General features: G+C 51.5%; 2 protein-coding genes across 3 annotated transcripts; both read left to right on the plus strand.

Annotated features, from left to right (window-relative positions):
* Window positions 1-177: 177 nt before the first annotated feature.
* On the plus strand, window positions 178-11056 carry ONS95_002042 (uncharacterized protein). 2 transcript variants are annotated; one of them, XM_058495271.1, is made up of 4 exons: window positions 178-664; window positions 723-4635; window positions 4922-10295; window positions 10412-11056. In XM_058495271.1, the coding sequence occupies exons 1-4, from the start codon at window positions 621-623 to the stop codon at window positions 10480-10482; spliced, it is 9402 nt and encodes a 3133-aa protein (XP_058355582.1). In that variant the 5' UTR covers window positions 178-620; the 3' UTR covers window positions 10483-11056. The 2 variants fall into 2 exon arrangements, with proteins under 2 accessions (XP_058355582.1, XP_058355583.1); XM_058495272.1 differs by having other exon boundaries at window positions 178-4635.
* A 798-nt stretch (window positions 11057-11854) lies between these two features.
* On the plus strand, window positions 11855-12634 carry CFD1_1 (cytosolic Fe-S cluster assembly factor cfd1; the record flags this gene model as incomplete). Its single annotated transcript, XM_058495273.1, has 1 exon — window positions 11855-12634. The coding sequence occupies one exon, from the start codon at window positions 11855-11857 to the stop codon at window positions 12632-12634; it is 780 nt and encodes a 259-aa protein (XP_058355584.1).
* Between the last annotated feature and the right edge of the window lie 661 nt (window positions 12635-13295).

The raw sequence follows: 13295 nt of genomic DNA on the forward strand, positions 1-13295 counted from the left end.
TTGGAATTGTCGCACAGACTTGGCCCGAGCATTCCCCTGATTGGTAGTAGAGTGTGGCTGGTGACCAAGTGGCACTGATTTGACAATAGATGAGCGTGGCTGAGCGTAAAATGATGCTTGAGTGGGGAATCTGCAGGGAAATTGGGCAGGGGTGCTGGCCAAGGATCGCTGGGAACTTGTCACTTCACGGTTTTGGTGGAACTGGATGTGGATGTGGATGCGAAGAGGCAGGGAAATGGAAAGACAAGGCGGAGACTGGGGGCGACCGCATCATCATTCAAATTCTTCGGTCTTTTCCAACAGACCGTTCGTATCTACAACCTCATTTTGCTCCTTTTACCTTTACTTTTGTTTCACTCCAGGATCTCATTAATAGCTGCGGGCGCTGCATAATTTCAACAATCCGTCCATCCAAGCCCAGCCCAGCCTGGTCTTAGCTGAACCGCGATATCCAAGTTTCTCTCATTCCCGAGAAGGATCGTCAACACCACGCGCAATCCTCACCTCGCAACCCTCTCTTCTCCGCCCCTCCTCCCTACCGAAGCCTCCGCAGCATCAATGCTCTTATGGTTACGGCGATAGGGCTGTCGTGAGGTCCGAGTCGCTGTAGATTGCCCACCATGGCGCGTCCTTTCCCAAACACCTTCGACAAGGATTCCCCAATGTGAGGAGACTGAAGATGGATCCATGCTTCACGTCATCGATTGCTAACAGTCTACCAGGAGCCCACAATCTGCCATCTCTTACCAGACGAATGTCAACCGACAGAAGACGAAGAAATGGACAGAGGCAAAACCTGTAGATTATGGCGGAGATGACTGGGGCGACGATGATGATTACGACCCGCCTCCCCCTCCGATCTCTAAACCGACCGGATTGCGACAGCAAGGGCAAGGGCTAGCAAGTGCTTCGAAAGTGGAATCACCAGTTGGAGACGGCAGCAAGAAATATGGCGAACTCCCAGCATTGCCAGGAGCGAGCAACTCTAGACCACGAGCGAATTCCTTCGATGCCGATGACGAGAGGCGTGCTTTTTCAAGCAGCGCAGCTCAACCTCCTCCAGCATCCAATGCCCCAGCTACAAGGTTCTCCCAAATAACAGGTGTAGCAACGCCTCGGAATGCGAGTGGTCCTCCAGCACTTTCCATCAGTACTCAACAACCTGCTCAGCCTCCTGTTGGTCTTCGAAAACCTGGTATCTCGCCCGTCGTCGAATCTCCACATCCCGATATAATGATACCCGGACCAGGAAGGGTCAATACAGGGGGAAGCTCTATCACATCTCCTATTTCTGACATACGAACACCTTCGGCATCGAGCGATTTTCAGGCTCGACGGGATTTCTCGCCTTCTGCAGTTCCCCCTCCACTCACTACTCGCGCTTCTCCAGCACCTCAAAGTGCGACAGAGGCGACCCCTAACCAGAGATTTCCAGCTCGTAAAAGCAGCTTAAGCCAGGTTAGTAGTCCTCCTTTGGACGAGATTATGAGTGGGGGTGCCCTGGATACTACCCCTAAGCCGTGGATTGGAGCAAGGCCGGCCTCCCCAGGAATAGGTGCGAAGTCACCCATCAGTCCATCCAAGGCCCTTCCGTTTATCAGACCTGCAGATATTTACCGGCGAGCCGAAGAAGAACGGAGACAGTCAATCGAATCTGCTGGTAGGCCAAGTATGGACTCTCTTATGGGATCTAAATCCAGTGATAGATCAGAATCTCCTTCGGGGCCATATGCCAAAGGCGGTCCAGAGATCGGCGCTGCCAGGCGGAGAGCAAGTTTTGAGACCGACGAGACGTCTGACTCTAACCGACGTTTAATGCCCATGCTGGAACCTGTCAAGGAGAGGAAAAGCGAATATGGCTTCGAGGGCTTCAACGTCAACGATCATAATCCACAGCAAAGGCAAGAAACTGAAAGTCGTAGTCTAGTTGTTGAAGAAGCACGTCGACAATCAACTAGCCCTAAACTACCAGACCTCACCAGAGTGTCTGGTTTTGGCTTAGACATGTTTTCATCTCATGATATGGAAGCTATACGCAAAGAGCCTGAAACAACGACTACAACTGCAACGCTCTCCTCCCCAGAGCAGGATTTGAAGCTAAGAGAACAGCCCTCGTTTGGTTTTAAGTCTGTCGTCAACCAGGCTTTCGATACGACCGACGATCATTCACTCCCTGATACGCCCGCCTCAAGAAGCGGAAGTGGAGTGAATCGTACTGATAGTGAAAGTACTGGCACTGGCGGGATAAGTCCTATCATGAGCAGAGTATCTAGCTCGGCCGTTCCCGCAGAAGCTCGAAACCGAGACACACCAACACCTGCTATCATGGAAACAGCCGAGCCTGATTCTCCTGAGACGGCAGGAAAATTCGGTGTCCGTGGGGGTGACTTTGCAGCGCCACAAGCTCCTGGATTCAAACCGGGTCATCGTCGAGATATTAGTGCACCTAGCCCCGGTAACAGTCCTGCTCCAACACCTGATTTAGCTACGTCCCAAGTTGTTCCTGGAAGTCAACACGCTATTGTAGACGATACACCTCTCGACGTTGCTTCGCCTGCGAGTGAGGAGCCACTTCATCCTCCACGTCCATTTGCAGAGCGTGAACATAGTTTCCGCCCTTCACTCCCAGGAGGATGGACATCATATGCGACGACAGCGCGGAGCGAAACTCCCACCCAGCCAGCGGTTGAGACTCCTGTCAATGAAGTGGCACCAACGCAGGAGCCGACAGGAGTGGCACCAACGCAAGATGACGATGATTATGATTTGACTCCAACAACTACCAAGCGATCTTTGCCCGGAAGTGCTCTGGGTGCAACTATTGCTGGAGCTGCCCTGGGCGGTGCTGCTCTTGGAAGACATGATCATAATAGCCCATCTCAGACTCCGCTAGATGAGAGCTCAAGAGCTTTAGGCAGCCCTCCTGCTCTAGGCTCTCCAGCCTTAACAAGTGGAAACACCATTGCACCCCAAATCCTGGAGGGGCTGCCGAAGCTCGAGCAAGCTCCAGCGGAGACACAGTTACGTCCAGACGTTGTGGATAGACCTGTGTCTACTCAGTCAACTCCTCCCCCACCACCACCAAAAGATACACCAACTGGTGACGTCGATGGCCGGAGTTCAGATTACTTCCCAAGATCAGCGACGCCAGTGGTGGAGAGCTCTGCAGCTGGTCCTGGCACTGAAGAGGTGTCACAATCACCAACCAGACCACAAGTCATTCCTACTTTGAGCACCGATTCCGTGGATGATGACGAAGAGAATGACAAGCTTCGACAAGAAATTGTCAAGAGTCTGACCCCCTCGCCTTCGAATGCAACTGCACATACCAATAGTGCCCAGTCTGATCGAGCGGACGAGAGCAGTCTCAGTAATCCAAATCGTGAAAGTTCTTACCTTCCAAGCGAGTATGACAACTACTGGGCGACGACAGGTCAAGACCAAGAGGTCCCCGCTATTCCAGGCGTGCACAAGGATGTATCTGATGCTATTTCGGCCAACGAAGGCTCAAATAATCCTGGCCTTGAGTCCCCAGTCCCAGCTCCGCTGAGCCCTCGTCGGCCTGATGAGTCTTTGCAGCCTCCTCGACCTGCACTCCAGAGTCGATTTTCATGGGAGCAGAGCACAGAAGACGTGAATGCTGGCCTGAATCGTGACCAAGGATACCTCGCTACGGAAACTTCGGCCATTGGCCCCGCTGCCAGTGAATTGCCCGGTTCTGTTGTACCCGTTCAGGAAGAGAAAGAAGTGGCCCCTCAGTCACCAGAGCCAAAAACAATTAATGATCCAGTTGAGGACCACCACGGTACCAGAGACGCTGCTCTCATAGCTGGCGGAGCTGCATTGATTGGAGGCGCTGCAGCAGTGACCTACTCAGACAAGCCGGAGGAAAAATCTCGTCGGCTATCGTTAGCTGAGGAGAAAGATCCCCGGGTCTCCTCCAACCCCGTTTCTCCAACACCACCCGAGGATGAGCATCCATCCAGATCTCCACAACACCAGTTTCCAACTTCTCCAGAAGCTTATCAGCATTCACCAGCTCCTCCCAGTACGGTCTCGCCTGTCACATCGTCTGTACATCCGTTTCCGGCACCACCGCCGGGTAGACTCCTCGCATTCCGAGAAATCGTCGCTATGAAGTCGCCTCAGGAACGAATCAAGACATTTGACGAGACAAGATATCGTTTTGCGACTATGGATTCTGGTCTGAATGACTGGATTTCGAAGTTGCAAGGGCAGTTTCCTGATGAGCACGGTGGTGTGACAGGATCTTGGGGGAATTCAAGAAGCAGCATGCCCAGTGGCTCAGCGCGAGGCAAATTTACTAAGGCAGCAGCAAGTGGCCAGGCAGCACCTCTACAGCAGCCATACTATCAGCAATATCTGAATGCTAGCTCTCCACCAGCACCGTCGACGCCAGTCAGTGGTGGCCCACGACCTGCGCCTAGTATGCCATCCGGTTCGCAGCAAGGCTTTTCATCCGCTGGTAGTAAAATTACTACACATCAGGTTCAGGCTAAAGGAAAGGAACTACTTCATACTGCTGGTATATTTGGTGGTAAGGCAGGCAAGGCCGGGAAGGGATTACTTGCAAAGGGCAAGAACAAGCTTCGAGCTGCCGGTGGCGGCGACAAGGTAGATTGATGCATCTCCTTTGTAGCCGAACCGCACATGGGCGATTGGGCGTTTTACTATTGATTTACGACTTTGCTTTTGTCCTTACTCTCATGACTAATTCAGCGCGGTGCGGCGGGACGGACGTTCACTTCTTTCTCAACCACCAAAGTCATCCTGCTTAGCAGGTGTGTACGTCTAGGGGAAATTGCAGCCTTTTGTGTCCCAATCTCCTTTGCCACACCCACCCATGATGTATTTTGCCCTCACTGAATGAACCCTTTACTAAGATTTGTTACCCATACAGACAAGTCCACCACCCCCCAAGCCTAAAGCAGACCGCCGCTCTTCTTGGGGCCTCCCACTCTCCATTTCCAGATCCTCAGGCCGACCAGATGCCATGTCCCGGAACTCACGAGAAAGCACCCCCAGTTCTATTCTTGGCCGCTCAAGAACAAATACCATTCCTTCAGGGGAGCCACCCGCCCCGCCGCAACTCCCGGCTGTCGCGACCGGTTATTCTCTGGGTGGTGTTATGAGTGGAGCGCTCCCATCCGAACATCCCGAGCCATCGAGGGAGGAAACCTTAACCACGCATCCAATCGCCTCACATTCCCCAGCTAATCACCAAACTCAAGATGTTTCCCAATCGGAGACGAGAGATACCCTTGGTGTTCCGGCTCCAATTGGTAAGAATCAACCTAGTTGGGACCCATTCAATGCCACGCCCATTGCTGAGGAAGATGGCTTTCACTACGAGGAGAGACCGAAACCTCGGCTCTCGTCCGATCCGGATGGTAATGCAGATGGGTTATCTGTGCCGGCTGATAATTTGGCGAAGAGTGATCGGTCCAATAGTTCGGATGCGCAGTTCTTTGATGCACGTGAGGATTCGGAGGATGTCAATGATGACTGGGTGATCGTGAAGCCTGAACAGGAAGCGAATGCTGTCGGTCTCCCTTCTGGCTCAATGCCAGCATCGAATATTGAGCCAGCTGGACAACAAAGCCAAGATAAACCTGTGGCCAGTATTCTAGACCGGCCAAGAGGAAGTTTCAGCCAGGAGCTTTCGCCGCAGTTCCCAGTTCAAGCAAGAGTGGAGGCGGGTTCTACACAGAGTGTAGAGGGCGGACCAACGACAAGTATCCTGAATCGCCCAAGAGGCAGTTTCAGTTACGACACTCCTCCAGGATCGTCACCAAAGCCAATAACCTCTCCTTTCTCAAGTCCACCACTATCGAATACAACACAATCTTCCCAACTTATACGGAGGTCCGTAACACCTCCTGCTCCCATCGCTGCAGCAGTCACCGTACCTGCTTCTCAGCGCACGCCTTCGCCGCAAAAGGCTGCGGAAGCACAAGCACAGCCTGAGAAACAGAGCGGTTCATCATCTTTCTTACCGCCTATTCGACGGACTTCTACGTTTGGGATTGGCTTTGGTTCGAGACAGCCTAAGCAGAGGTTTGCTATTGATGATAAGGAGGAAGCGAGTTCACCGAGAGTGGATGTTGTTGAGTCTCCAAGATCTGTGGAACAGCCTGGCCAGGAGCTGAAAGGCGATCATTCCCGTGGGTTGGCAGGAGCGGCTGTTGGGGCGGCTGTGGTTACTGGTATTGCTAGTCAGAGAAACAACCGGCACGATGGCCAAAGCGAGAATCAGCGTCCCCTTTCTTTCCATCAAGCTCAGGCCGAGCCTGTGCCATCTCAGAGACAAGGAAGTTTCTCTGCTGAATCTACTGGTTTGAGCCCTCCAGACGATACCAATACATGGGGCGTGCGGGATGAGGGACCACAGAACCAGGTACATCCACCTCTACCTCCATCATCTGGGAAACAGAGACAAGCTTCTTTTCCACCACCTGGGTTTGTTACAGATCCAACGCCACTGAAAGGCCTTGCGGGCGGTCAGCATTCAAATAATGAACCAGTTTTCGCTGCAGAGCCAGAGGAGCTTAGTCCTCGAGATGATACGAACACTTGGGCCGTTCATGATGAGCTTCCTCCTAATCTGATCCATCCACCATTGCCAGGCGCGTCTGGCAAGCAACGACAGAGTTCCTTCCCACCACCAGGTTTTGCAATTGACGCGAATGTCCATGGGTCTTCGCAAGCTACTCAGCTGGTGGATACACGAAACCCAATGCCAGAGACTCCTCTCAATGCTCAAACGGGCGTGCCAAATTCACAGAACCAACGGCAAGCTTCATTCCCACCACCGGGCTTTCAAGTCGACTCTCAAGCTCATGGTCCTCCAGAGACCATTCGAGGGGTAAATCTCACTGATGTAGCGCCTCGAACACCATCTCATGCGAGGAAAAATTCAAATGAGCCAGGATCCCGGCCTCTATCCTTCCAACGAACTCCACCTCATGCAACAGGACACCAACGCCAGCCTTCTCTACCACTAAGCTTCACTCGAGAGCCTGAGGAGATTGGTCATTCTACTGAAAACGTTGGAGAAGGAAGCTCGACTTACGGATCGGACCCTCAACGGCACATGTCGTTGCCTCCACCATCAAGAGACCCCGAGAAGGAAGATTTCGGCATCCCGCAGAAGTCTTCACAAAGGCAATCTTTCCAGGGACCTCCAGCCCAGACCTCTCCACCACAAGATCCTAAAGCTATGTTCACTCCACCTCGAGCAGATAATATACTACAGCGTCCTGAGTTCAAAGAATCACAAGTAGAATGGCGACCGAATCGACCTAGAGTTGTGACTAAGCCATCTCAACCCTCTTACTCATCGGAATCCTACGGTAAAGAGACAGGTTTCTCAGCAGCTCGTACGAATTCATGGGATACTCAACCACCGCCAAGGGGATATTCTGGATCGAGTAGCTACATGCAACGCCAGGATAGCCAGTTCTCTGAAAAGGGCGGTTGGACATCACCTCAGCAGTCAAAGCCTTTCGAGCAGCCCCCATCTTCTGCCCAGAGATACCCTGACCTATTCAAGCCTGGCGGACAGCAACCTGTTGTGGAAAGCCCAAGGGAGGTGGATCTCCCAGCTCACTACTACCAAGCTCCTATCTCTCGAACTCAAGCCTTCTTGCCGAGACAACAAACAAATGAGTACCAATTACCTGGTGTCGGTCCGCCAGAACCACCACCAACCAATCCTTCTCGTAGGAACTCGGGCTTCTTGAGAGACATTGGTGGGAGACTCTCCCGCGGATCTTCGAGAGAGCGACGGAACTCGGTATCCAGAGATCCAGATCGTCTTTCTCCAGAACGTGGACTTGATTCTCGAGGCGAGTATGCCGAATCCAGCGTGATGTCCGAAGATGGTCAAGAGCAGAAGAGGCGCCGAGCTAGCTTTTTCGGGCACTTGAGCCGCAACTCATACTCAGGACAGAGTCCGCCCAAGAGTCGCGAGAGTGTCATTGCTCACCATGCAGGATCTCGCACTGATCTGCTGATAACTCCGCAGCCGTCCCCAGTGAAACGATCGTTCTTCGGTAGTAATTCATCAGAGCCTAAGGCAGCACCTAAAAAGTTGATCAGACAATCTACTACCGGCACGATGGATTCTCCCGCCAAAAAGAAAGAGAAGAACCGATTCTCTGCTCTTGGTGGACTCTTTGGAAAACCTAGTCCTGCGAAGTCAGTCTCTCAACAACGACCCCAAGCTACAAGGGAATTATCTTATGATGAACGCCAACCCATTGAGTCCCCGCAACCCGACCCACAGCAACGTACGCCCAACAAGTACCAGACTCCAGATAAAGCACAATTACGTGCCGAATCGCAGTCTAGAAGAGGTGTACTTACCAAGCTTTCGTCAAGCGTTGCGCCGCCTCAAGAGAAAGAGAAATCTCGACGGCCGTCAGCAGCGGGATTACTGAATGGATTTATGGGGAGGAAATCGTATCAGAAGGAGAAGGGCAGCGAGGATTCGAGATCGCAGGGGAGTGCGCCGCAGGTTGGGCCTCAGCCCTTGTTGGCGCAGACTTATACAGATCTTCAACAGGAGGGTCAAGGGCAAGTGCATGCCCGAACTAGTTACAGTCGGACAAGGGAGAGTCCATCTCCCCATCAATTTCAATCCCAGCAGCACCAACAAGTTCAGAATAGATCTCAGACGAGAGAGATACCGTTTCAGGACCCAAGCTTGCTTCATCAGGATCGAGGACGTAGAACTAGCCGAGAGCCGCAGTATGATAGTGTGCCTATCCCTGGTGGATACTCGTTGGTTAGAGGACAAGGCGCTATGGCTGTGCCGACAGAATATGATCCCAGAGGTCTGAGTCGCTATCAACAACAACAAGCACAGCAGCAAGTTGACCCACGGTACATGCAACCCCAACAGTACCAAAGTCCACCACCAGCCCAGTCTCAAGGATCAAGACATTCATACCAGAGTGCCAACCAATCTCCACACGGACACGACCAACAACAAGAATACGTCCCACAGTATACAGAGCAACCACGTCAACACCAACCAGACTCTCGAACCTCGCTATCCCAACCCCAACCTCACCTCGGCGCTCTCGAAACCTACCGCGACTACACCACCTCCCACCGCCGCATAAGCCACGAAGACATCCTCGCTCGCTCCCCACCCAAACCACTAATCGACCAACAGCGACCCTACCAGATCTCTCTCCCCGGCGGCGAAATCGAAGACGACGATGACGTCGAAGTCGAAACGCCATCTCGCTCTCAGCACCACCAACAGCAACCGCAACAACGCCAAACATCCACCTCCCGCCCTCCACAACACGAAGTTATCCAGCGCCTCCAACAACCCACTCTCCGGCACCCCGAATCCCCAGCCGGGTATCCCCTACCAGAAGACACGGTATTCAGCCCTGTGAACCCATCAGCTGTGGATTTCCCGCCGCCGCCGCCACCGAAGTGGCCGGGCGGACTGGGTGATGAGCTGGCTCCCCCTCAACTATTACACCAGTCTCAAGACCGGAATTTGAGTTGGAGAGGTGATGGACATGCCTCAGTGCTAGACAACAATGACAGCGACCTGGATAGATCCAATACCCGCCGCACAGCCGTCTCCGCCATCTCAGGTATCTCGGCTCCTCGTCCTCGGAGCGGAGAGAGCCAGAATGGTGGGGCGGGCCACGCCGCTGGCCAACAGGGGGGGTTGAACGTTCCGGGCCATCATGATCAAGATGTCGGTATGCGCGGTGGTATTGGTGGTGGGAGTGGGGGAAGAAGTGTCAGTCCGAGCCCGACGCCGCCGAGTCCGATGGATGAGGAGGGTGGGAGGGAGAGAGCTGGTGAGGGCATAAGGAGGACGGATGTCGATGTACCGCAGAGGGCGAGTATGGAGGATTTATATAGTGCTTCGCCGCGCTCACCGAGAGGAGGATCTGGTGGTGGTGATGGTAGGGGGTTTGTGGAATCCGATGGACATGCCCATCCCAACCCCAACGCAAATGGCCAACCCATTGGTAAAGAGAATTCCCACCTCAATATCCCGCGCGAAATTTCTAGGGAACGATATCAAAACCTCGGGAATGGAAATGCAAATGGAAATGCGAATGGTGGTGTTGGAGCTGGTATTGGAAGAGGAGGTGCAGGGACCAAACACCCGGAAGAAAAGATCTACTACCATAGTTCGCGGCAGCATACCGGTGCTATTGGACAGCAGGATGGGCCGGCGGAGTTGGAGGATCATGAGACGAGTATGAGTGCTACGAGTTATCCGGGTCAGGAGTGTAAGTTTTGAATTTTCTTTGATTGGGGGTTCAGAGGTGTATGAGAGGGGTGTGTTGAGGTGGGAGAGAGGGTGTGCAAAGGGTGTAGAAAGGGGTGTGGCTAATGAGATGAACAGGGAATCCTTATGCGATGGGTGCGTGGGATGATGGGCCTGATGATGTGGCTCCTACGGCTTCGTTTCGTTGATCTGAGTGGAAGAGTACGAGCTCAGTTGGGTGATACGATGCAACGTGATGTGTGTTTTCGAGAAGTGCGGTCATTAAATATCGACAAACAGCGGTCGATGGTTTGCTACCAGATGAAAACGTCGTTGAGTCGATGTCTCCATGTGTGAGCTGAAGGCCCGAGATTTCAGACGCAATCATTATTATAGGGGAAGAAGGAGGGGAAAGAGAGGGAAGAAGTAATGTACAGCTTGACTCGGACATCGCAGCACTTTCCTTTCGTGCATGTATACCCAATCCTAGTGGAAGCTACGAAATACATTTAAGCAGACGGAGGTCTAATTATATCTAATATTCGCTGTACTGTAATGTACTGTACTGTATATAAATGCCTTTACCGTCGGTGGCGGCATAGTCTGAAGACAATCAATCAATCGGGGCAGAAAGTTATTCCGTGTCCAACAGAATGGTCCATGAGCTCGTACTGTACATGAAAGGAATATTTTGTCGAATCTAAGATGACATCTCTACTTCTGCAATCTGAATGCCTGTTCAAATGCAATCTTCTTCATCGCTCTTTGCCCTTTGACAATGCCATACCATGGCTCCTCAACCGGATCTGTCTGCATCAAGCGATGGTAAGACCGCGCTCAATGATACGAGGTCTGGGACGGGGACCGAGGCTGTGTTATATAGAGAGGGAATGGATGCGAAAAGCTTCTTTTGTATGAATCCGACATGGATGAGAACTACTTAGATATCCATTTACGCCGTTGTAGAGACAAGTCCCGCTCCCGCTTAATGAGTACTAAAATGGCTCCTACTCTAATGGGGAAAGCTGAGTTATGGGTCAGGTAACGGCTCATGCTGAAACAGTAGGTAGTAGGACGAAAAGTCACATGTATAATCAGTATACTGCCTTGTAAAGGCTTTCATAATCTATTGAGTAACTCATATGGTGAGTCTTTGAATTTTACTACACAAAAAAGTAATTGATGTACAACAATACTCCTGTGTGGCAGAACCGAAAGGCGGTGTAACATATTGCAGGCGTCCGTTTTGTTTCGCCTTCGTCAAAACATAACAACATATTCCCATCTCGACTTCCACCTATTATCTGGAACAACAACAATAAAATTCACAAAACACAAAGCTCCTTCTTATCAGCTATTTCTCTCTCGAAGATCAGTCATATAGTACCAGTCGGTAACCCCCCCTTGAATACTCAATAACTTGATTACTCTTATTCCTAACCAATAACTGAATAGATCTTATCCGGCAAAGACGGCGTAGGCAAATCATCCGTGACCACGCAACTTGCACTCTCACTCTCACTGGCAGGCCACTCCGTCGGAGTTCTCGACATCGACCTAACAGGCCCATCCATTCCACGCATGTTTGCCCTTGAAGACGCCAGAGTCACCCAAGCTCCCGGCGGCTGGCTCCCAATCACCGTCCATCCTGGCTTTGAGATCGAGAGTGGACACAAAATCGGCTCGCTACATGTCATGTCCTTGGGGTTCCTGCTTCAAGATCGAGGCGACGCTGTCGTCTGGCGCGGCCCAAAGAAGACCGCCATGGTGCGCCAGCTGTTATCAGACATCCAGTGGGGCGAACTTGACTACCTGCTTATTGACACGCCTCCGGGGACTAGCGATGAGCATATTTCACTAGTTGAGACTCTACAGCAAACGTGTTTGAGCCAACTGGCTGGTGCTGTACTTGTGACGACGCCACAAGCCGTGGCAACCGCGGATGTGCGTAAAGAGCTCAATTTCTGCAAAAAGACAAACTTGAAAGTTCTGGGAGTTGTTGAGAATATGAGTGGTTTTGTGTGTCCACGCTGCGAGGAGTGTACCGATCTATTTAGTGCGAAAGGTGGTCAGGTGATGGCTGAGGAGTTTGGAGTGCGGTTTTTAGGGAGAGTTCCTGTTGATCCGGAATTCGGGATGATGATTGAGACGGGTAGAAAACCGCAGGATGCTTCAAATTCTACGGCATTGGGAGATGGCAAGGGGGAGAATGCAAGCAAGAATGAAGATGAAGAGGCATCGACGTTACTGGTCGAGAAATACCGCAGCTGCTCTCTCGCCCCAATTTTCAAACAGATTACGGATACAGTCGTCACAATCACAACTTCCGAAACCGAGGCGGTCCAACACAGCGGTAGATAACAATTTGCATTTACTTCCTAGGGATTGGGGATGGAGTGAGGGAAAAGTGAATGGTCAAAAGGGGGCGCAAAGACAAGTGCGGCTTCACGACGTGCATTTAGTGAGTTCTGGCAAAGCTTAGATCCCGTTCTGAGGGAGATACTACGTTGAATTTTGGGCGTTGTTTGGAGAAAATTGTCTAAAGTTGAAACTGAGGGCGAATATAAGCTTGCTTTGGAGATCGGGAATGATTTTGATGAGTATTGAAAAAAAATGTAATAAACATGGATCCAAGGCACTAAATGCACTTAGAAAACTAGCCAGGCGACGTTGGTCATAGAAGATAAGAGTTTCGTTTGACCTATTACACAAAATCAAGAAGAAATTCCATGCCACAAAGCCTTGCCGATGCCACAAAGCCTTGCAAAATCAACTAGTGTCTTTGTCAGCAAAGCAATAATTTGAGTGAACATGGACTGGTTGATTTTAGTCCCAGGGTATAAAACAAGGCGATTTATTGGATCTCCATGTCTGCAGATGCCATCTCGGTGTCATGATCTCTGTACTCAGAGATTATAGCTTGATGATATGGTCGGCTCAGTCTGATCTTTTCGGATCCAACTCCATTTGGTGATTTCAACAAGTAATTTCCGTAAAGAGACGATGAACTGAAGGAGTTTTG

The sequence above is a fragment of the Cadophora gregata genome (genome assembly GCF_030347475.1).
Source record: "Cadophora gregata isolate MNR1 chromosome Unknown scaffold_10, whole genome shotgun sequence".
Classification (NCBI taxonomy): domain Eukaryota; kingdom Fungi; phylum Ascomycota; class Leotiomycetes; order Helotiales; family Ploettnerulaceae; genus Cadophora; species Cadophora gregata.

Bases quoted from the DNA above. Each gene is read 5' to 3' on its own strand.
- ONS95_002042 (XM_058495271.1), top strand. From the start codon at position 621: ATGGCGCGTCCTTTCCCAAACACCTTCGACAAGGATTCCCCAAT. The intron at 665-722 runs GTGAGGAGACTG...ACAGTCTACCAG, and splicing joins TTCGACAAGGATTCCCCAAT to GAGCCCACAATCTGCCATCT. The intron at 4,636-4,921 runs GTAGATTGATGC...TTACCCATACAG, and splicing joins CTGCCGGTGGCGGCGACAAG to ACAAGTCCACCACCCCCCAA.